The sequence below is a fragment of the Eufriesea mexicana genome, unplaced genomic scaffold (genome assembly GCF_001483705.2).
Source record: "Eufriesea mexicana isolate 0111107269 unplaced genomic scaffold, ASM148370v2 scaffold1801, whole genome shotgun sequence".
NCBI lineage: Eukaryota > Metazoa > Arthropoda > Insecta > Hymenoptera > Apidae > Eufriesea > Eufriesea mexicana.
In genome coordinates, this window is record NW_016909918.1 from 676,810 (window position 1) to 703,201 (window position 26,392).

The 26,392-nt window shown below is 30.9% G+C and overlaps 1 protein-coding gene across 1 annotated transcript in view; it reads right to left on the reverse strand.

The window, feature by feature from the left end:
* Positions 1 to 1,854: 1,854 nt before the first annotated feature.
* LOC108549084 (gamma-2-syntrophin) overlaps positions 1,855 to 26,392 on the reverse strand; it is a 34,034-nt gene continuing 9,496 nt past the window's right edge. Inside the window, exons 2-5 of the mRNA XM_017902320.1 lie at positions 9,475 to 9,899; positions 7,719 to 7,904; positions 4,446 to 4,792; positions 1,855 to 2,475 (exon numbers count right to left, since the gene is read on the reverse strand). Coding sequence (XP_017757809.1) covers positions 2,424 to 2,475; positions 4,446 to 4,792; positions 7,719 to 7,904; positions 9,475 to 9,899 — 1,010 coding nt within the window. The 3' untranslated portion in view covers positions 1,855 to 2,423. The remainder of the gene's footprint in view (positions 2,476 to 4,445; positions 4,793 to 7,718; positions 7,905 to 9,474; positions 9,900 to 26,392) is intronic.

Consider the following 26,392-nt stretch of genomic DNA (forward strand, 5'->3'; position numbering starts at 1 on the left):
ATTCCAATATCATATATTACAGATACTTAGACATTTAATAATATTGGTATTTAAATATTAAATTTCAGTGATATTTAAATATCAAGTATCTATGATGTATTTAATACTTGATATTTAAATATTACATATTCAATTTCACTTTGTTATTAAATAATAGATACTTAAATATTAAATATTGTAGATATTGTATATTTTACTTCGCAATTTTTAATAATTTTTTCGATCGAATCAGGGTCCAAATTTTAACGATTAAACGTTTGCTGCCTATAATAGTTTCTATATAGTTTCTATACCTTCCACGTTCTTTCATCAAAGGACCAAATTCACCAGTGGAATCAAATTTGTAAGCGTTTATTTAATTGAAGTGACACTCGGCAGTATTTCAGATCACAAGAGGTCGGCAGAATTCTAGCAAATGGCGCATCGAGAGAAACTTCGTTTCAGTAAATGCCAATGGAAATAAATGGAGTTCTATCACGATCAAATTTGTCCGACTCGATATTGGGACTAGCTACTTGAAACAGCGTTTCTCAAGCTCTGTTCGCCGTTTTGAACGATGTTGTAGCTACTATTCGCTTATTCTCGTACGATGTTCGAATCTTTATACGTCGGTGAGCATTATTATCGAAAAAGTAACGATTATACAAACGGTAAAAATTGTGCGTTGTATTTTTGTAGGAAAATGAAAGGGACTCTGAAGTTGGATCGTTTTATTCGTACGTGATCGTTCGTGATCTAGATCGTGACACTAGTTAGTCGACATTCAACGAACACTAGATCATCTTAATTACCTTAATGACAGTGAGAGTGAGTTTCGTTTGAAATAAACGTTGGTTAGGGGTGTAATATAAAAATCTAAGGAAATTAAATCTAGTTGTACCCTTATAGCCTATGTACGTTCTTATAAGTGAAATATCGTGTACATGTATAACATGACTCTATAGAAATATATCCTGTCCAAAGTAATTAAGAAATTACATTACATTTTTGGAATGAGCAAAATATATAACATCTCCTTCATTGAGCTTCTCCTCTGATAAGGAAATCCTATTCCATCTCATTCTTTTCACATTTATACTATACTCTGGAGAAAATATTTACTGTACCTAGTGGTACAAAGATCAGGGTCAAAGACTTTTAAAGCTTGCAGTACTAAATAAGAGAAATAAAATATATCTAATTAAATATAGGTCTTACAGTCACCCTCTATATACCTCTGAATCAATTCCTCCGTTTAATTCAATGTGTGCGAAGAAACTCACGCATGCACACACATACACACTGATATCGAATAATTGTAAGTAATAAAAGTTGATCCTGAGTTGGAAGGATTAAATGTAGAGCCTATGTTTGTTAAATATTTTATATTTCTCTTAGCGAGTACTCAAGCGATTAAAATCTTTGACCCTTTCTTCCTGCCACTCTGTACTCTTTTACTACTCTTCTAGATTTGTTAAGTCAAGATTCTTCCGTTGCTTTCACCGAGTGCTTTAATAAACAGTCCAATTCATTCGAGCAGGCAATTATTAAATTACTTTGAACAGTGTACGATAATGGAACACAAATATTTTCTAGAATCCGAAGAAAATTAAAAGCACAGCTATTAAGTGTTCTAATTATAATACCTCTTGAGAAACATTGCTTCAAGTATCGATTACGTCAACGAGTATTTAATCTCCGACAAATACAACGCTTTTGACAACCAGTAATTATTACAAAATGGTGTTCGTGACGCTAAGAGACGAAGTTGGTGAATCGAGCATCAGAGTCACTGGTAATAACGAGATCGACGAAATTCAGTGAGAAATTGAAATATATATATATATAAACAGCTAGAAGACGAAACTTGGGAGTACACAGCAGAATAATTGAAATTTATACAATAAAGGATAATTCACGGAAATGTGTAGAAAATCGAAGTCGTCAAGAGCGCTTAAGAATGAATTCTTCACGATGTTTCCGACGTTGTTCGGTAATTAAACAGCAACACGTTTACACTGACTTATGTTCGAAGAAATTTGCGATTAGAAAAGAATATTTCTAATAGCAAAAAATATGGCAGATTTTAAAGTACGTTATATTAATCCTAAGTTAATTACTCGAGTGACCTCGAAATAAATAATTCATGTATTCTGTCGATGATCCCGATGAGGTTTCTCAAATGAAAGTGAAAACAATGGTTGTAACGCTAACGAAGTGGTTCAAGATCTCTGAAGAATCGCGAATTTGAAGAGTATCTGCGACATGATCCACGCGATGAATTTGCGAACGACAATCGAGGCGATGATGGCGACAGTGATCGATGAGTTTCTGATTTGCGACAATGTTCGTTAGGAACCGGAAACAGGAAGAGGCGAAGGACATCTCAAAGGATCTTCGCTGCTTCGACTTCTTTGCTTCTTTGTACGGTAGGTCGGCCTTTGTCAACCAATCTTTATCCATCTATCAATCGAATATTCGAGCGCTGCCAGCCATCTGCAAGCAAACACAGTCGCTTGTTCCAAATAAAATTCGTTTGAACTCGAGATGCTAAAGTCATCTTCTACGTCGATATTATAGTATTGGAAAATTATTATAACTTTTCGTCGGAGAAGCGAAAATTATAATATATATTCTTTCGATAATTAATTAATAAGAATTAAATAATTAATTGCGAGCAAACGCAGTCGCTTGTTCCAAATAAATTTCATTTGAACTCGAGATGCTAAAGTCATCTTCTACGTCGATATTATAGTATTGGAAAATTATTAGAATTTTTCGTCGGAGATGCGAAAATTATAAAGTATCTTATTCCAATAATTAATTAATAAGAATTAAATAATTAATTGCGAGCAAACGCAGTCGCTTGTTCCAAATAAATTTCATTTGAACTCGAGATGCTAAAGTCATCTTCTACGTCGATATTATAGTATTGGAAAATTATTAGAATTTTTCGTCGGAGATGCGAAAATTATAAAGTATATTCTTTTAACAATTAATTAAAAATTTAATCCAGTTTGATTAAAAATTGAAGTAATTGAAGATTATTAAAACCAGAATAGAAAATTGATCGATGATTCTCGGGATTTGAATTCAAATTTGATAATACTCGTTTCTTAAATATTTACTTGGTGTATAAATATTTATTAAAAATAGAGGGAACGTGGGCAATTAAAAATTTCAAATATCAAATGTACAAATATAAATCGTGTTATTTAAAAATTGATACTTTTTTTTTAAAAATAAGTTTTCTAATTTAATTTAATTTCTTTTATGGCGTAACAATCTTCAAATATAATTGAAGCTATTATAGCGATACTAAAAATGGCAAAACTATATTAAAATTTATAGGAGCTTCTCATATAATAATCATGACTGCCAATAATTCCGGAATATAAAAGAAACTGAGACATTTTTCATATTCCAGACAGGAATAGATGCAGATAGATGAAGATTTATTAACCTATTTCAATCATTCTAATATGTCAAATAATTAATAATACTTTAATTAGAATAGTACATAAATCAATAAAGATACGAAGAAATTGGAGTAACAAAAATAATAATATACAAGAGGAAATAAACTAATCCTGAGAGAAGAAATAATAAATAAATTAAACTAGAAAAAGTAATAAAATAATACCACAAGAATATAAGAAGAAAAAGAAATTGATTTAACGAAGATTTAATATCCCACTTCAATTATTTTAATATGTCAAATAATTAATAATACTTCAATTAGAATAGTAAATAAATCAATAAAAATACGTAGAAATTAAAGTAATAAAAGTAAGAATATACAAGAGGAAACAAACTAATCCTGAAATAAGAAATAATAAATAAATTATAATATAACAAAGAAGTAATAAATTAACGAAACTGGAATAATAATACCTAGAGTAATAATCCCACAAGAATAGAAGAAAAAGAAATTAATTTAACGAAGATTTAATATCCTGTTTCAATCAGTCTAATATGTCAAATAATTAATAATACTTTAATTGGAATAGTAAATAAATCAATAAAGATACGAAGAAATTGAAGTAATAAAAATAACAATATATAAAGGGAAACAAATTAATCCCGACAGAAAAAATAATAAATTAATTAAACTAGAAAAAGTAATAAAATAATAATACCACAAGAATATAAGAAAAAAAAGAAATTAATTTAACGAAGATTTAATATCCTGTTTCAACCATTCTAATATGTCAAATAATTAATAATACTTTAATTAGAATAGTAAATAAATCAATAAAAATACGAAGAAATTAAAGTAATAAAAGTAACAATATACAAGAGGAAACAAACAAATCCTGACATAAGAAATAATAAATAAATTATAATATAACAAGGAAGTAATAAATTAACGAAACTAGAATAATAATACCTAGAGTAATAATCCCATAAGAACATAAAAAGGAAAAGAAATTAATTTAATAATTGAAACAGGTAGCATGACTTACCGTTTCTTGTCCATTTCAGATTCCGTGGCAAAGATGTAACTCCTCTGCGTGGGGTCCGGTGGCTGCAGCTCGAACGCGTGTTTCCTGCCACCGGAAGTGGGCGCGCTGCTGTGCACCCTGAAGCCATGAAGACAGGCGACACCGAACGCCTTCTCCGCATTAGCGTCGTCGTAGAAATACAATGCGGCGTCTTTTAGCACGCAATATCGCCTGGACCAACCGGTTGGAGAGGACGTTTTCTTCGCATGTTCCTGCTGCTTGCTCAGGTATCCAAAGCAATCTGGTCTGTGAATGGCGCACGCCGCCATTTCACGCATTCTCAGCGACGCTTCCAGCCAGGTGTCAACCTGTGAAACGTGTCGAAGGCAAAATTAATTATCAATTATTAAATTAATTATTAATTTTTAACCTCCTGAGAACATTCGCCTTTATACACATTTATATAAAAATGATCTAAGATCCGAAGTTTAAGAACTAAATTATTTTACGAAAATCGGTGAAAAAATTTCTGTATTTTAATTTCTGATCTATTATCGATTAAATAAATAATCGCGATGTTTAGTAATATATCGAGATGAAAAGTGGAAGAAGTTGATGTTTTGGAAGATACGGATATAAATACATTTTAAAGGAGTTAAATTGGTAATTATTATTATTGTGAGTTTAGTTCGTTGAAAATATTTTTCGTTATGAACGGCAATTTATTTTTAGTAGAATGTATCACCGATGCCTCGGCATTAATGAAATTATTTTTGCGTGCGAAAAGTGGACTAGATGGATCGTTGGATGAATTTTGGTACTGATAGGAGACTGTGAGTAAATATTGAGCTGCTTTAGGAGACTATAGTGTAACTTTTTGTCGTAGAATATTAATTTATAGTAGAATTGAGTTAGATAATTAGGAAATACAAGCATTTAAGAAATAATAATTAGTATTATATGGGATGTCAACGAATTTTTTAATTTAAATTTTTTATTAACAAATTACCAGTTATTTAACTATTTATATTTAAAACGTGAATAGAAATTTTGATAAAATATCATTGGAATTTTTACATGACAGTAAATTAAATTCCAATGAAATACCTGAATTTGAATAACGAAATTATGGGAGAAATTTTGGAAATACGTGACTTTAAACATCATCGTTCAATATATCGTATGAATTTGTTAGAAATTTATATATTATATGTGAATAATAAAAATAAAATTATTATTAAAAAGATAATAAAAATCCTATAATAGAGAAGTTTAGAATTAAAAATTTGTTTAATAAAATCATAATATAAAGAGAAATTTTAGCAGATTGATGTTTTATTCCTTTTATAATTTCCATTAACGTATCTGAACTGCAATTCCTTCACGATTGCCATTTATTTTTCGTTAACCCAAATAATTTCTTATCACGAAAAAATCCAATTACTGTTTTATTAAATATTCAAAAATCGAGTGCAATTATGTCGAAGAATCGTGTTGTACAAAATTTCGTGGGAACAGAACGACGATAATCGAACGGTATAATTTTTCTGAAGGTATTCAGAAGTCCCAGCAACTAATCCACTGAAGCTACTCCAACAGGCAGATAGCCAAACTTGGAGAATTTAAAACGAATCTCATTTTCTTGAACTTACAAAGCCTCAGACCTTCGTCGTTTCCTTAAATTCTTGAAGCCTTTTTACCCACACAGAGCAACAAAGATATTACCAAAACTGTCTACCGAGGATCATAAGAATACCTTGTCAATTGTTACATTTACATAATTCTTGCATATCTGTTTAAGAAAATTTAATTAAATTTTTATTTTAGGTGAAGATTCCGAGTAAGATAGATCTTTATGCAAATTTTTAAATCTATGAAATAAATATATTTCATTCGATATCTTCAGTTTCTTATAATCGTGATATTGTTATTTCATATTATAAGCATAATCCATATGCAAACATTGGTTTTTCCTGTTATAATATCCTTCCTCCTCTCATATCTCGTTCGTCTCCCTATTATTACATTTCCAATGCGTATAACCGTAAAAATCGAAATATGATTATGACATTATCACAGTTCATTTGATTTATAATTTAAAGTACGTTTTATTCGGAAAAGTGTCCCAATCATAATAATAAAAATGTAAATACTTCCAAGCTATATAATTACAGTGATAATAAGAATCCAAATTTTTTTAAACGATGTAAGAATAAAAATCGAAATACCTCTGCAGGACATAATAAAAGAAGTCAAAAGATTTCTGAATTCAGGCATCGCATAATTTCTCAACTCATCCACAACATTTACTGGATATAATAGTCATCAAAATGTTTTTTTAAAATCCAGTACTGAATAATAAAAATCCAAAAATTTCTAAATGACGTAATTAATAATAAAAATCCAAATACTTCCAAGCTATGCAATTACAGTGATAAGAATATAAATTTTTTTCAAATACTTCTGCAGGACTTAACAAAAGTAGTCAAAATATTTCTGAATCTAGACATCGCATAATTCCTTGACTCATTCGCAACATTTATCGGACATAATAGTTCCCAAAATATTTTCTTTTAAATCCAATACTGAATAATAAAAATCCAAACATTTCTAAATGACGCAATAATTAACAATAAAAATCCAAATACTTCCAAGCTATATGACTTCAGCCATACCAAAAATCTAAATACCTCTGCAGGATTTATTTTGTCTCCTTTTATACAAAAAAAAAATTTGGATTTTTATTAGAAATTAGTTTGGAAATATTTTGACTTCTTTTCTTATTTTTAAACTCAGATATCGCATAATTCTTCAACTCATCCACAACATTTACCAAATATAATAGTCATCAAAACCTTTTCGTTTAAATCTAGTACTTAAAAAATTCAAATATTTCCAAATGATGCAATAATTAACATTAAAAATCAAATACTCCCAAGCTATATAACTTCAGTGATAGTAAATATCCAAATTTTTTTAAACGATATAACAAAAATCCAACACTACAGGATTTATTTTATTATATTACTAAATCCTGCAGAGGTATTTGGATTTTTGTTGTTACATCGTTTAACAAAATTTGGATCTTTATTAAAAATTAGTTTGGCAATATTTCGACTTCTTTTATTATTTCTAAACTCCATGCAATATAACCACAGTGATAATAAGAATCCAAATTTTTCTAAACGACATAAGAACAAAGATCCAAATACTTCTACAGGATTTAATAAAAGAAGTCAAAATATTTCTGAACTCAGGCATGGCATAATTCCTCGCCTCATCGGCAACATTTACCTGGTCGTTTCTCTCAATGGCTTCCTTGATGACCGTTGTCCATCGAGCGCCCGCGTCCTCGGTGTCTGCCGCGAGTCTCAGCGTTGGTGCACCCTGTTTCTTGATCGCGAAGCTGTGTAACCTCAGCTCGGGGGTTTGCTCCACGTCATATTTTATCAGCATCACCGCCCCGACTGGCTGTGAGTCCTATGAGAACGGAATCGTGGTCTGGTGAACCATTTTTCGTGCTAACGAGATACGTGTAAACACTCGTCGTGTCGATAGACGCTATTCACCGGAAGGAATATCGGTTAAATGGGTTCCGAGAGACCCGGAGGTGTGGGCGTGTGACTTTTCGTTTGGTTAACGACGGGTATCCAAGGTTTACAGGCTTTCGATGTATCAGGGTGAGTAATGAGTGCGGTCGTTTTTCACTGACGTATGCGGCGTTTCGTGCAGTCTTGTAAAAGCGTTATTTATGGCAGTTACAGCGAAGAAATATATAGAGAAATCAGTTTGTTTATGTTTATGCGAGGAAGTATGTGTTTAACCTCGTGAAAAGTTACTAGATGATTTTGAAGAAGTAAGAATTTACGTTCCACGAATTTTTTTTATGAGAAACAAAAGGCTTTTTTAAAGCTATGAGTGAAAATGTGTATAATGTGGTTTGATATAATGAGATATTAAAGTTGGGAAGTGATTTGACTCGCGTTTCTTATATTTGACATTAAATTACTAAAATAGGATACACTAAAATGAGTAAAAATCGATTTCCTCGATTAAAGCTATTCTGATTCGAGTTATTTATATCTCGATCGTATTTATATCTAGTACTAAATTAATATGAACTGTATATTTTATTTGATATTAGAATTATCAAATCATAATGTATAGTATATAATATAATGTACACTAATAAAAATAAGGAAAGTGACACGATTAGAAAAATAAAAGTAGTATATATACAAGAAAATCTATACTTATCACCATGAAAAACTACTTAAAAATGATCTAAAGAAAGTAAGCCTCTCCATTTTCAATCTCAAATGAAAACAAAAACAAGAGAGAAAAAAGAATATCCAAAAAGAAGCAGAGAATATAACCACACTAACAGCGTCAATTTTATAACAGTGAAGTTTATAATAGTCAGTTTTTATACAAGTTACAGCGAAGAAATAGAGCGAGAAGTCAATTTGCTTATATTTATACCAGAAAATATATATTGACTTTAATAAAAAGTTATTTAAAAATGATTCAAAAGAAGTAAGCCTTTGGATTTTCCAGAATAAATGAAATAAAAACAAAAGTAAGAAAAGAAAGAAATATATTTAAAAAAGCAAAGAGTATAATCCTTAACCACGTCAGTCTTGTAATACTAAAGACAGTATTTATACTACTTACAGGAAGAAATATAGTGAGAAGTTTGCTTATAATGCTTATAATGGATGTCTCAAAATTCACACAAGTAATTTTAACAGAAAACATAGGTTTCTAATTACAAATTGTAAATATTGCTTTATATATTATAAATATTCATTTGTAAATATTCACTCTATATATGTGTGAATATTTACAATTCACTATTCACAATTCACAATTTCACTATGAGTGAATTGTAAGTATTCACTCTATATATATATAATAAATGTAAATATTGCTCTATATATTGTAAATATTCATTTGTAAATATTCACTCTATATATTAAGAAAATACCTACTTTTATAAAAAGTAACTAAAAAATGATTGAAAAGAAGAAAAGTATGTAACGACACTAACCGCGTCAGTCTTGTAATAGTAGAGGCAGTTGTCGCGTCGCAGGGCGAACCACCTGCGCACCCACTTGTCCGTGTTCGACGAGGTCGCGGACTTCCGCCACAGGTAACCGGAACAGATAGGTGCCTCGTCGCTGCCTTCTTTCGTCCCTGGCCTGGCGACTCGCGGTGCCAGCACGTTGCAGGTCCTCGCCACCTCGAGTTCAAGGACGTCGGTGCCCGAGTGCGCCAGCCTCACCACCTCCGAATGAGTCGCGTCCATCTCGCTCTTCCCGTTCACCGCCATTATGATGTCCCCGACTTCCAGGCCCGAGCTCTCCGCCGGGGTGTCCGGCTCGATCGCTGACACCACCACCGGTTTCGAGCCGTGAATACGGAAACCGAACTCACCCCCGGCCTCTCGCTTCACCACCACCCTCTTGTCGCTCTCTGTAACCACCACCAGCTCCGTTATTTGCACTGTTATCGCTTTAACCGGACGAACGCTTTTATACGGACGCCTCGCGTTGAAAAGGGCTTCAACGAGACCAGTTCGTGGGAAATCGAACGATGGAATCGCGGATAGTGCAATCGGCGGGGATTTATTGGACGATAATGTCCCGCGTGTTCGAATCTATATGGACCTCTGTGGATCAGGGTTAGTAGATGGTAATAGGTACCGGTGCTATCAGGATAGAATTCCAGCCAGGATATTAGAGAAGCTTTAGATCTGTGTCTGAGGGAAAGGATTCTTCGATCGGGTGTAAGGGAGTTTTAAGTGCTTTTGGATAAGGTGTACGTAGTCTGGAATGGGTTTTGATAAACATTGGTATGGTGTTTTATCGAGTTTACTGTTAATATTATCGTTTTCACTGTAGTTTGCCCTAAGGGCCAGATAGTTTCGCGAATCCGTAAACATTTTGCTGCTTCTATTATTCCGAAATGAGGGGAATTTAATTTTATTTGGCGCAGAGGAAGACAAATAGCTCTATAAAGTGAAAAATAGTTCGATTAGGTTATGTTCTGTAATAATTTTTAACAGAGTATCGTGTATTCTTTAGGCGCTTTGCTAGCGGTCTCTAGCGGCTGAAATTCGTACCACGGCAATATGGCGCCAATGGTCGTCAAAGTGTTGTTAACGCTGTTATTAGAATTACTAAATTTTTGGACCAAATTGTTTCGTATATTTTATTTTTGCAGTGTCTGAAAATGCGTAGCTGTTTTTGACAAAATTTGACAGCATTTGTGTATAATGCATTTGGTTATTTATTAGAGATAGGTAATTCAAGTGTTCATTGATATACTAAATGATTAGATCAAATTACTCAGAAAATTCTTTGACGAGTTTCCTACAAAGTGTTTCATAAATTATCAACAAGGTATAGCACGATCAGCAGATCATTCTGTAGATGAATTTTCCGTGCACTGATGAGCATACTTCACTTTGCTGCCGAGACGAGAGTCATTTAATCTCGTTTCAAGTACAACGATAAGCTTTAGTTAATAACGAAGGCTGTCAGCGATGCACATAAGCAAATATACTCGGAGCTGCACAAGCGTTCGCATATATTAACAAGTATGTGCGAAATATCTCATTATCTGTTAGCAATCTTCGTGTCAAAAATTCCGAATTTTTATTTTACAAATTGTAGATATTAATGGAAAATATAGATAGAAAGTCTCGTGTTCTATTGTCTGAAAACTGATTAAAAATTTTTACACAAATAAAATTTTTAAATAAATTTGAAGATATTTGTTATATCCCTTAGATTTTGAATTTTTATTATATTAAAGAATTAAATATTGTAAATTTTTGTTTAATTTTTTGAATACTCTCCTCTGTCTCAAAATGAATCATTTATATTACATTATTCATTAATGTGTTTATTAATACACAATAATAAATATAAAATGAGTAAAATATTATAAAATTTTGAATAATTGATATTATAATTTGCAATAAAAATTACAAGAAAAATTTGAAACTTGTGTTCTATGAATACTAAAATTAACTATTAATGAACTCTCAAATTCTTCAACAAAATCATTCTCATAAAGTAACATTTCTATCAATATCTTCATATTTCATCATATTAATATAAACACAAATCCTTTCAATTCTTAATACATTTTAACCAATATCCACAATTATTCTTTTATTTCTTCGTAAAATTTAACTTTAATAATTAATTACTTATAAATTTCCTCCATACAAATTTTTCAACTTCCCATCATTTTGTCATAACCATTTTTATCATTTCTTCTTTTCTCTATACTCCTCTTTCTCCACGATTAAATTCTTGTACTTCGATGTCGTCTACGTCATCCATTTTTTATTTCCATTTACAAATTTATCTAGATATTATTTTCCCAAAACACACGGTCCTTCTTTGCGCTATTAATTTGTCAAAATCCCAAATATTTTTCTCCGCGCTGGCTGGTCAGGATTATTTCAACGTTGAAGGTATCTGTCACCCATTGCAAACACTATCAATCTATAGCACTTTCAGCAAACAGATTTACCGAACAGTAAAAATGACGGATACCAACGAAGCTCTCGAATTTCAGGTTCACCGTTGGCTCTTCCGCATCTCGGATACATCCGGAAGCAGCATACAGAATTAGGGTGAACGTCATGAGAATCGGACACAAATTGTCGTTCCACGGAAGTGGTGCATACAGTATTTTATTCGTGGCTTAACCCGATGACACGGTAGATTCGGTAGAATGATCTGTTCAACATTTGTCGGGACACGGTGCGCGATACTGGGTAGATTTCCGGTTTAGTATCATCCATCTTATTTATCGAGCATCGGATCACACGATTATTGATTGCGCATGATCGATTACGGACGGAAATTCACCAGCAAGACCACATGGTTTCAAATAAATTATACTGGAAGTTGTTGCACCTGTCAAAATGACGGAGCTGGTCGTCTTTTGGCATAATGGAGATTAGAATGTTGTTAGTGATGGATTGCACCCGATTATATCTGGTATTTAGAAATTTATAAATGGTGGAAATCAAGAAATTTAGAAATTTATATATGGTGGGAATTAACAAACTTAGAAATAGTGGAACCTTAGAAATGGTGGAAATTAAGAAACTTAGAAATAGTGGAAAGTTAGAAATGGATAGAAATTTAGAAATGGTGGGAATTAAGAAATGCATAAAAATTTAGAAATTTAGAAATAGTGGAAATTTAGAAATTTAGAAATGGATAGAAATTTGGAAATTTAGAAATTGTGAGAATTACGAAACTTAGAAATAGTGGAAATTTAGAAATGGTGGGAATTAAGAAACTTAGAAATAGTGGAAATTTAGAAATGGATAGGAATTTAAAAATTTAGAAATGATGGAAATTAAGAAATTTTGAAATTTAGAAACGGTGGGAATTAAGAAACTTAGAAATAGTGTGAATTTAAAAATGAATAAAAATTAAAAAATTTAGAAAGGGTAGGAATTAAGAAACTTAGAAAAAGTGGAAACTTAGAAATGGATAGAAATTTAGAAATTTAGAAATGGATAGAAATTAAAAAATTTAAAACCCAATTTCTATGAAAAGTTAGTAGTATACGTATTATATTAATTATTAAAGAGAAGAAATTTATTTTATGAAGATAATCCATGTTTTCACCTTGAAATTAATATATCCTGTTTAGCATATTCGTGAAGTCATTCGAATATTTATTAAAATTAATATTTCTTAATATTGTTAAACTAATTATATCTATATTACCAACTAATAACGTTTAAAAACACTTATTAACTTTTATTAGTATTTGATAAAATTATTCTAATACAGAAATAAGAATTGTAATTAAATACGATCAAAACCGATAATTAAACAGATCGTACAGAAGCTCGTAGATAATGATATACAGTTTCGAATAAATTATAATTAATGATGAATATTATTACTGATTAATTGCTCGTTACCTCTAATTTATTTTAAAAATATGAAAATCACATGATCCATCTTTATTAAGAACAATTACCTAATAACTACATAAATTCCACTATTTTAATTAATTTCATTTTATTCACAATTTTATTATTATTTTCTTTATTACCTATATTTTTCGTTCATATCCACAGTATGATTTCATTAATATAACAGCTACTATCCAAATATTACGATAAAATAAATTCAGTGAAAAATAGTATTCAAAACAGTGTACAGTCACTGCTACTTTTATAAGTGTATATTAAAACTGAATATAAACATTCAACAATTCCTCAGGATAATTAATGTATTAATAAAAACAGACAAGAAAATTCGTAAAACATACCAATTTAAAAAAATAACAAAATTCAGAGCTAAATAAGAACAAAAAAATAATAAAAAAAATATATATAAAGATATTTAAAATAATCTCAACAAAAATTTATAGCCACACATAGCAATGACATGACATGACCTAACCTAACCTTGCCCTTCAAAATTAAACATAATTACATAACAAATTAAATTCATAGAAAATTCATTTTCGTTACTCAAGAACATCCTCCCTCAGGCCCCTTAAACCGCGATGTAAATTCACCACGAAACGAAGTTAGGGTCATTAACGAGGATTCCTTAATTCCCTCGCATTTTCTAATTACAGTTTCTATTAGCCGGGGCCACGAGCGTCAATGATCATAAACGCAGGCGAAAGGATTACGGAAGCTTCTTGCGCCCTTTAACCACCCCTAAGAGGCATGTCACGAACAAACCAGCAATCGAGTGCAGAAGGGAGGAGCATTATCATTGCCAGCGCTTCTTTTTACTGGCCTGGTTTCCAATCCTTTCGAGGCGCTTATATTTATTTGCGATTACGTTTTCGCGTGAGATAACCGACGATTTACTCGATACGGAACTTTCGGCTTGCAATTTCGGGGATACTTTCGTATACGTACGTGCAGTCACGCAATAGATCATAGCTGAACGCTGGTTAACTTGTACGGAAGAGTTTTTGGCCAGGATTAAGGGTCGCTCCAATTCCACAACTTTATTTCCACACCCGTGAACCCCGTTTCCTGTTCCGTATTGTTGCGTATTCATCGAATGCAATTTCAGCCTTTGAGCTGTTCCTACACACTTGGGAGAAAACGCGAGATACGCATTCATGGTAGAATCTAGGGAATTTCGCGTTATCTGGAACCACACTGCCGGCCATTTTGAAACGGAACGGTTTTCTTCACATCGTGTGTGCTTTTAATTAAATATTTAGGTATTGTTGTGTGTTCGAAATAGGAAAGTTTGGTGTAACTAGAATATAGGGAAATTTTGTTTTATTTACAATTGTATTGACGGCCATTTTGAGTTCTTAGGGATTTCTTGACTTTATGTGTGTTCTTAATTAGATATTTAGGTATTATTGGGTATTCGAAATAGGAAAGTTTGGTATAACTAGAATATAGGGGAATTTTGTTTTATTTGGAATTGTATTGGCAGCCATTTTGAGAGCGTAAGGGTTTCTTGACTTTACGTGTGTTCTTAATTAAATATTTAGGTATTATTGGGTATTCGAAATAGGAAAGTTTGGTGTATTTAGAATATAGGGGAATTTTGTTTTATTTGGAGTTATGCTGGCGGCCATTTTGAGTTGTACAGGTTCCTTGACTTTATGTGTGTTCTTAATTAAATATTTAGGTATTATTGGGTATTCGAAATGGGAAAGTTTAATGTATTTAGAATATAGGAAAATTTTGTTTTATTTGGAATTATGCTGGCGACCATTTTGAAATATACGGTTTTCTTGATTTCATGCGTGTTTTTAATTAGACATTCGAAATAGGGGAGTTCAATGAGTAATACTGGGAATTATATTTTACTTTATATAGTACTATGCATATTGTGAGTAATTCAACAAGTAAATTTAAAGTTTGATACTAGGGAATTTCATTTTAACTAGAATTTTATTGCCTGCTATTTAAAATGTTTTTTTTTTTGTGTTTTCATTTAAATATATTTTTAAAAAATATTGTTAACATTGTTTCGTTAAATTTTGATTATTTTTTTTCCTACTTACCTATTTCTTATGAAAATACTGCATGTGCAATCATCTTAAAAGATCGAAATTATCTAATATTGAACGATATACCAAAAGACTTCAAAGATGATTTTAAACGGTTTGCGATATTTAGATATACAAATCGTTTTTCCTATGATTGCTAGAAATAAAAAGTTATTTGCAAAAGAATCTATTTGAACGTATTCCAAAATATAAATTCAAAGCGTGAATGCAACACGTGAACAGGAAATTATTAAAGACTGAACAATAGTCTTTTGTTCTAAAAATTCGAAATAAAAAAATTTGAATTTCATTTTGAATATAAGAATTGTTTAATTAATCTTTGATTGCAATTCCATTCTTTTCAAGCTTTTAACTATAAACTACATTTTTTGAAAGCGAACTTTAATTTTTTGCTAGAACTGCAGACTTCATTAAATATCCAGGAGCACTCTGATAATTACACTGGGACAGTTCTGATAGTATCATGCAGACATTTTATTACAGCTCTAGATCTACAATGTTCTTGAGAAGTGAAACTTTTATTGAACAAAATTTTTCTAGTAAGTGTGAGATACTTGTTAACATCCTATTTTTATTGTCGAAAATTTTACAAAAATTTTACAAAGAGTAATAAAATAAATAAAAATCGATAAAAAATCCCGTTTAAAAAATGTTTAATTTAATTGTTAAAATTTTTGCTAAAATTCTTGTTAAAATTAGTGAAAAGTTTTCTAAATAAAAATATTTTTCAACTGAATTTGTAACACGTAGAATGATTTTAATAAAATGAAATTTAATAATTATGCCGCACGTTGAATATGAATAGAAAGTGGTCCAACAAAATGATTGGATTCTTCATGAATAATCTTTAAGAATTTAAATGAAAACTTCCAGTACGAACGAGTGTGAAGAAAGAAGTAGGGTGAATAGTGGAATAAATCGATTTTTATTTACAGATACTCCATCAGTTGCTATGTTTACCGACTAGAGCTGTTTTCCTTATGAATATAAAAGCCTCTATATTTAGATGCAAGTTGAAATAAAACTCTTCCACTAAATTATTTATTCGAATAATTTCGACTTCGAGAAATATTTGTTTCATAAATTATTTTCAAATTCGTTTGAGGCAAAATAAAATAGCTCTAAAAATCAAAAGTACTTATCATCGATATCATATTCCAGGAGAATGTTCAACCATGGTAATTCTCCATTTAATATCGAATTTATCAGTAACAGACACAACAAGCCTCGAAATTATTCATGCTTATTGATTATCTGCATTTTAAGATTATTTATCCAAGAATATTTCAGAACCTTATATTTATTTAGGTTATAATTCCCGATGAATTATGGATTTATTCCGTCGTTCCTTCCATTCCCAACGATCCTACGGTTCATTTCTAGATGCTCAATATAACGTAATTGAGAAATCTCATCAGTATGCTTGAAATTGCTAATTAGTCGTATTAAATTAATGCTCGCCTCGCTCCCTGCTTAATTGTTACCAATTTTCCACGTAAAAGTCGCAGTGAAATTGAGTTCATGGTGATTCGGTTTATTCGCGAATTTCAATGTTAATGGGAATGGAAAATTTTCCATGTTTTATAAATATTGCATGTCGATAGATACGTTCGATTTAATTCGAAACGGTTCTCGTTCGTTTAAGAAAATGTATTTTTAGGTAAAAACATGGTTCCTTATATTACTGTTTTTTGTTAGTCGAATAACAATAGATAGTGGAGAAATTTTATTTATTTTTAATTTTTCGAGTTGTGATTATTGGTGAAATATATTTTTAAATAATAATGACAGTAGTTTGTTATTATAAAATATTTTTCTTAATTTTATTTTTTAAAAAAAGATAGGAATGTTAGGTTTAATATTGCAATCGATAAATGAGTGAAAATAATTTATATTGAGTTTTTGTTTTTTATTTTTTATTTTTCATTCTCATTTCTACGTTTGTTTTTATTTTTGCTTTTACAATAAAAATTAATAGCGATTTTTATTCAGGTAGAACAATATATATTTTTATTATATATATTTTTATTTATATATATTTTTTATATATATTTTTAATAATAAGTTCTTGGAAATAAATTACATTTTCCAGTTATTTCTAGATGAAATAGTAAGTAGTTTAAATAATTCACCTTTATACAGTATAAATAATTTGTCTAGTTTTTTTGATTATTTAAGCAATGAAGTTATGGTAATATTCGAGTTACCTAAAATATGATAACTGTACTATTCAACATAGTTTACATCACTAGTTACTGGGAATTTGAGAATCAATTTGAAAACAGAAAATATAACAAAGTAATTCAAACAAAATTTTCATACCCCCATCTAACAAAATTCCATAATGTGATTAAAAAACTGAAAAATAAAGAAAATTTTTAAATATTCACATATACTTAATTTTAACAAAATAAATTTTCTAAATACTATAATAATGATATATAGAACACAGAGTCGCAAAATAAATATTATAAATAATTGAAAAAATATTTAAACAGATATAAATAATGGAAAAATATTTTAACAGGTATTAATCTCCATTCTTCACATTTTCTTTCTCTTTCACAAAAAATTACTTTAAATGCAGAAGAATTAAACTTTCTTTCTCTTCCTTTATAACATAAAAAGCAATCAATGAAAGAAATTACAAATAAAATATTTTTACGAAAATATCTCGAACATATTCGAACTAATTACAGCAATCCAAATTTTAGAGTTGCATGATGGCGAAAAAGAAAAAAGATAAAAGAAAGAAACAAGAACAAATTTGTATTTCAGCAAGATAACATAAACAGCGAGTATTGAAAACATCTCGCGACAAAAGAACATATACTTTTGTGAAAAAGCAATGAATGAGCATACAATCGGAAACGTTTCAATCGTTTTCGTTGCACAGACAAGAAAATCTTCGCAACTCGCGACGTTTGTCGTGCAGATTTGAAGAGAGAGTGAGAGAGGGAGAGAGAGTACTATGCACGTCCCAAAGCAAGTGCACAAATAGAAAGGAATACTGGGTAAAAATAAAATGAAAGCGGGACGGTCTGCGTCGTCGTAGCTACATAAATAAATGCATTTTCAGTTCAGTATTTTTTGCACCTTTTTTTTAACCTTAACATTTAGAAAGTGAAGAACGTGAAGCATTCGAGCCTAAAAATTGTGGAACAAAAATTGTGTCAGATAAAACGAAGGTAGGGATGATAAGCTAAATAAAGTGAATTTATGAAGATTTCGATATAATAGTACATTGTTTTATGAACAATATTTTGTTGATTATATTTTAAAGCTATTTGTTTATGGAAAATTACAATATAAATTTGTTAAAACCATTATTTTTACTTGTTTATTAAATAATAGTTGAATTTGAATAGTAGTGGAATAACAGTTGAATCGAGTAATAGTTGAAATATCGAATAATAATGTTACTATAATGTGTCCAATTTGTGGAAAATTACAATATAAATTTGTTAAGACCATTGATAATAAAGTTCCGCTTTTTCACTTTTTTATTTATCAAATAATAGTTGAATTTGAATAGTAGTGGAATAACAGTTGAATCGAGTAATAGTTGAAATATCGAATAATAATATTACTATAATGTGTCCAATCTATGAAAATTACAATATAAATTTGTTAAGATCATTGGTAATAAAGTTCCGTTTTTTACTTTTTTTTTTTTTATTAAATAATAATTGAATTCGAATAGTACTGGAATAATAGTTGAAATATCGAATAACAGTGTTACTATAATGTATCAAACTTTCGCAGTATAGTGAAACTATCATAGCTCACAAAATACATAAAATAGTATAATATTTATACCTAAATAGTTCAATATGTATAGCTATTCTATTACTTATTTTATAATACAGCTCCATTAATTCCTATTATATTATTTATACTCATTATACTTTGCTATACTCACAAAATCAATGGACACTATATAAGATCGATTAACATTCACTAAACAAAAATTCATTTTAAATATATTAATTAATAGTGATATTATTCAACAATAATATTAATATACTAAATATATTTAAATTTATTTAATTATATTGCAATGTACATATTTCATCAAAAATTTATTTTAAATATAATCGAATAAATTAAGCATCAACCAAATGCTTCGACATTAAAATTAGAAGCAATTCGAAAAGTGGAGTTAATCGTTTTAATTTCAAATGGCTCGCTTAAATTTCAATTTACTATTCCACGTTTCGGATTCGAAATATCTCGCCAGAAAGTCACACGAAGAATATCAAGTTGCGAGATATTTTGTTAACAAAAAATGAATATTTTTCATTTTTCTTTTATACACACTCAGTGATATTCAGTTATAAATATCGAAAAACCGACTCTCGAGATGTCTGGACTAAAGGGGCAAGTCAGTTCACGAGACATCTCGTCTGCGGATGAAAAGAGGTTAACGATGCTATACGCAGGGTGCGTTATACTTTTACAAACCAATTCCTTCTTTTATTTTCATTCTACGTAAAACGGTATTCAGTCGCAAATGTTCAGAAATAGACTTCCGAGATAACTTGTTTAAAGACAGAAAGTGGCTACAAATTTGTATGACAGAGGTCTCATCCGCAGATGCGAGGAAATTAACGAAGGGGTTGATAAAAGTAGGATACGTTATGCTTTTAAAAATTTTTATTCGTAATTTTTATTTTTTATTTTACGCAAAGTAATGAGATATAAAATAACGAATGACGTAAATATCAAACGACTGTGAAAACGGAAACTCGCGTCACCGCTGCTAAAGTGGTTAACAAAAAATATGTTATATAATTAAAAACAAATTTTTTTCAATTTTTGTATTAATCGAAATACATAATTAAAAATATCGAGAGACTGACATTCGAAAGTGTTTAGCAGACTGCTGTGATAGAAATCAGTTCAGGAGACATCTCGTCTGTGCATGAAAAGGGGTTGATAAGCGTGGAACATGTTATATGCTCGAAACTAAATTTCTTTTATTTTTTTTTTACCTGAAAAATTTAATTTTAAAAAATATTGAGAAACTGACGCTCGAGATACTTCGTCCAAAAGGTTATAATAAAAATTCGACCCGTAAATGCAACGGGGCTGACAAAACCGGAGCATGTTACACATTTGAGAATAAATTGTTTTAATTTCCCTTGTACTCGAGAAAATTTAATTCTGAATATCGAGAAATTGATTTTCAAGATATTTCGTGCGAAAGAGCGTGAAATGGCTTGTGTGAAAAATGCCTCGATCACGAATTCAAAGGGCTTGATAATAACGGAATATGAAGCATATTTGAAAAGAAATTTTTCAAATATTTTGTACCTTTACACTGGAAATATTAAATTATAAATATCCAAAAATTACCTCTCGAAAAATTTCGTTTAGAAAATCATTATGAAAACCAATTCACGAGTCATCTCATTCGTAGATGCGAAAGAATTAACGATACTAAATATAACACGATAGACTAAAAAAAAAGAATTAACATTTTTTAAATATTTTTCTTCGGAAATGTTTAATTATAAATATCGAGAATCAGACTCTCGACAAACATCATTGAAGAGAGGGTAGAACGATTACAAATTTGTATGAGAAACGTTTCATTATAAATGCAAAGGGGTTAATGCAGGGGTGGATAAATATGTTATATTTCTACAAACCAATTCTCTTATTTTCACATTACACGAAAACAACATTCAAATATAAATATCAAAAAGCAGAACCGTGAGATGTCCCCATTAAAGTGGTAAAAGCCAGTTCATAAAATATCTTGTTTGCGGATACAAAGAGGTTGAAAAACACAGACTATGCTACATTTTTATAAACCAATCTTTCCTGTTTCTATCTTACGCGAAATAAAATTTATACATGAATATCAAAAAACTCGAGGTATTTTCAGTCAAGTTACGAGAGCCATAAAATATCCTACCCATAGATACAAGGGGGTTGATAAACACAGAATATCTCATGCTTTTACAAACCAATCTCTTCCTAATTTTCATTTTGCGCAGAGATAATATTTCTGTATAAGTATTGGAATAAAAACTCCAGATACGTCCATCAAAAGGGTGTAAATTGTTTCATGAGATATTTCATCCACGAATTGTAAAGGTGGTTGATAATATTATATTTCATTAAGTATAAAATAATAATATTTAAATAACCTTTAATTAATATTAACCCTTTTTTGGCTAAAGAAGGGTACGAGTTGAAAAATTTTCTGCTATAAGACTGATGATATTTTTTGAGCAGTAAATAAGAAATCATATAATAATTAACACGTAGAATTTTTTAATTTCGATATCTCGCACAATGTTATATTATTTTAAATTTGATGTATTAATTAATATCGAGCTTTGAAATTTTATCAAATGGCGACTGAAGAGCGCCTCTCGAGAGCAAAGGGTTAATATCTCGGCAGTATGAGGTATTATAGGTATTATATAAGGTATTACGGATATTATATATTTTGGCAGTTCTCAGTATTTTTGATTTTACGTAAAAAAATAAATGGGATATGTAGAACAAAATTTTCCAATATGCAGCTTCGTTTTCGAGAAAATTGAATTTAAATATTTAGTGGTTTGCTGTCGATTTAGATTGTCATGTTGGCAGACAGATAAATTCAAATTGATTACAATAAAAGAATAAAAGTTGTATTAAATTCAATGTATTTAGAAATTCAATTAAATGTAAAACATCTATGTCAAATATTTTTAAAAATATGAAACATTGATATTAAATAATTCATCAAACGTGACATGTTTAATTTTTTCTAATTTATTTCTTCCACAACTAATTTTCCTAAAACGATATTCAAACGTGAATATCGAGGAACAAACGCTGCAGCTATCTCATCTTCAGATACAAAGGGGTTAATTTCTATTTCCTGTTTCAACATCCAGAGAACAATACGCCCACATAAACGTCGTGTTGCGGATGTTTCTATTTACACGTAACTACTTGTTATTCGTGCGAGTAATTGCGATCTGGATCTCGAGCGAACAGCGGACGGAATCAAAGTAAGATGTCACCCACGAGTGCAACGCGCTACGAAAATAATGACTAGCGTCGCTGAGCTCTTGCCATTGGCGTAGGAATGCCCGTGCCCAAAGGGGCGATCATTCTTCTGGCGACCTGTGCTACAACTTTCATTCTCGCGTCAACGAAGTCACGTGGTCCTCCCCACTCACGCTACCGCACGCATGCACGCGATTGGGGGAAGTTTGGAGCTCAGAGACATCGCGTAATCGGTTTTATCTACCGTTCTGCATTATACAGGGAGTTTCAGTGTCACGAGTTTTTAATAGCTTGGTACTTTGACTTGTGGTTATCAAATACGAAACTTTTGTCGGTACGTCGTGTTTCTCCTATATAATAATCGGATTTTATTTCGTTTAACATTGAACCTACCACGACGGGTCAAAAACCTGTACGAAGAAGAACTTAAAACAAAATATATGGCAAGGAAAATATTGAAAAATTTATAATATGAATATTAAAGAAGAAATGGGAAAAACAAATAACTAGAGAGGTAATTCCGAATACAGAATTTTTAATAAGAAATTTTGAAACGGTATGGATACTGTTTATTTTATAAACTGAATATTGGTGTGACAAATTATAGCAATTTTGAGGTTCAGGCTTCCTTTATAAACAATTAAGGTATAGATGGTTTATTCAAACCATTTCATACTTTCCTAAGTATGAAGATAATATTTGTTTTTATTTTTAATTTCAAGTTTTAATTTTTTAATTTTAACTCAATTTTTAAATATATATTTGGAAGCACAAAATTTGTTAATTTAATAATTAAACGATTCCCCAATCTTTTCCTTAATAAAGTATTTAATATTATTTTATATCATAAAATGGTTGATGATTTTAGTATTTTATTATACGTAAGTATTATAAAATTACTTTTCACTATATTTTTATCCAATTTCCCTTCGATAATTGTTTGACGCAAGTTTTCTTAATTAATTAGTAATTCTATTTGTACTCTCGTCTCAAACGTATCCCGCATAAAGACAAAAACGAATGAGGAATGAGTCATATAATCCGTTACAAACCATTTTCTCGGGAATAGTTAGGAATAATAGGGAAACGCTTTTTCAGGATCCACTGGGGCCATTTTGTAACAAACGAGATGCTGCTGCTCCAATTCTCAAGATGGTGGAAAGACGTTCTGCCAGTTTTTTTGAAACAGGACAGAATGACGAATAGACTTTACATGCATGAATAATTTCTTTAATATCCTTTGAATTACTGTAACTCACGTTCATTTCTCCACATTCCTTTTCAACTTTCGAAATAAATATAGAAGTAAATAAGAAATTTATTCGAAAGTATTTCAATTTGTAATGAAATATAAAATTAGTATAACCTAGAAACCCAGTTCAAAGATTTTAATAAATACCTATATAAAATAACAATAATATTTTAATTAAAAAACTTTCCAAATTAAAAAAGAAACCAAGTTAGAAAATTTTCTATTTCATTAGAAGACTTAACTGAAAAATAAATAAAATTCCTAAACATTATTAGTTCTTAAATTATCAATTCTTACGAATATTTATAATTTTGTTTGTTATGTCAATAATAAAAATAAAGGAATATATCAAAAGTTCTATACTTCTTAATCGTTACTATTTTTGCCATATCAATCACTATCGATATCATTTCACCACACCTGATTAGTTTCAACTAGAGCGTATTTGAATTCCCCGGTAATTAAACTTGCCCTTAAACTGCAAGGGGGTCAATTTATGCGAAATCGATTATCGAGTACCTACCACGACTTCATTCAACAATATCTTCATCAAACGTTCCATGGATATATCGCAAATTGCTTATAACACTTGCAAAGGAACAATCGATTGAATTAAAAGAGCATTCGGAATTCACTCGAATTAATACGTCGTTCGTTAGCATTTAACCTTACAAATAAAAGCATATTTAACAAATAGCATTCACTGAAAAGCATATTTTGATCTCCATGTGTATGCTTATCAATGGTGTACAGGCTATTTTAGAAACGAATTTAATTCCAGCAGACGCTCACAATGCACCTTTCATCGCGTTTTAATTTTAAAATACAAAATCTACGTGGATATGAATTTTCATGTAAACAAGAATTTTCATTAATCCTCCTACGTGAAAATGCGCATTGTTAACGCTCAACGGAAGCTTCATAAACTAATATTTTTGTCCTGTTTAATTTCCAACATGGCGGAAAATTTTCTCTGAAATATTTGCTTAAGAGGAAATAAGTTGGATTATTATCTTTAGCCAACAATGTAACACGAATTCCTTGTTTTAAATTACTATACATTAATACGCATAATATTTGTACATTATTCTTCATTTATTAAGCTTCGCATTAATAAAACTGCTATTCTCTTTATCTCCCACACTACCAGCTTTATCTACCTTGAATAAGGATAATAGAATTTAACGCACCATTGACAAACAGGATTATCTACTTTAAATCATTTATTTTAATTATCTGTTCAAATCGTACTTCATCGCTTAAGCTTCATGTCATTTACATTAATCAATTTTCTTCCTAACAGAGAAGCCAAAATATATTAATTATCTATAAGCAAAAATATTTTACATTATGCATTTGATATTACAATTTAATCAAAGTCATAATAACGCAATTGAATAATTTACAAATTCGTCCATTAGTAACTTCAATGGCTTTTAATCAGCAATATATAAAACAAATTGAAATATCTCGTTAACAACATTAGGTTCCAATAGAAGTGTTATTACCGATGTGAACCCGCAGAACTAACGTGTAGAGAGCTAGAGAAACAACCGAACGTTGTACCGTCGGTAACATAACCTCACACCGGTGGCGAAAATTAATTAATTCTCAATTAAAATTACCAGGTAATTCCAGGTTGCGCAATTTCCAAATGCATTCGAGTGTCGAGAAGTCAAACACGAGATCGCGTTAAAAGCGCGTGTACGACTGCGGAAGACGCGGCGAAAGGAAGCGAGAGCGAGAAAGAGAAAGCGAGCGAGCGCGAGACGCGTGCGACAAGGAAGGAAATCGTCGAAACGCGTTGAAACGAGGTCGAACTCAAGCAAAACAAAAGCAGGCCGAGCGGAGAGGCTTTCCAGGAACACATCACGCCATAAAAATAATCGAGTCCTTGCGTCACCAGGTTCCGAACGTAATCGACTGTGTTCGTGCTTAGTCTTTTGTCTCATCATCGCCTCGGCAGAGGAACGACTAGAACGTGCAGGGCCTCTTTTATTCCTGCGATAAAGAAGTCTCACGCACTCCCGTCAACCCCTTTCGCGGCCTGTGTCAGAAATAGCTGAAAATTACTTTGTCGCCTTTTTTTCTGATAGCGGAAATTCTCGCACGTGCGACGCGGCCATTCTTCCAAGGTTGCCTCATCTCGTTGGGGAGAGCACCGTTGTTATGGATTTTAATAGCGAGCACGCGTCGAACGACACGCTGGGGAGGGGGAAGGCGAACTGACTGCGAGGTAACGTGTTTCGTTTTCTCGAGAGGCATTTAGCAGGGACACCATTGTAGTCGAGAGCTACGGATTGGGAATTGATCGCGAGTTTGCTGGTAGGTATACCTTATTGGAGGGATTCAATGGAGCCTTCGGTATGATTTAATCGGCGTGAAATTAATTTCTTTTGTGGGGGTATACTGAACGGTTTAAAAAGGGGTTTAAGGCATTAAGAGCTCATGGTAGTCATCCAGATGAATTGTTAATCGATATAAGTTCTAAAATCGGTACTTTCCATGTAAAATGTAATTTTGTACTTCTCTGTGCTGAGATTCCGCGAGTTTAATTTAGCTATGCACGATGAAGAATGTGGGAAATCGCATTGCAATTATGAACAGGAAATGTGTATATTCTGAGTATGTAAAACATGACAGGGATATTTGAAGA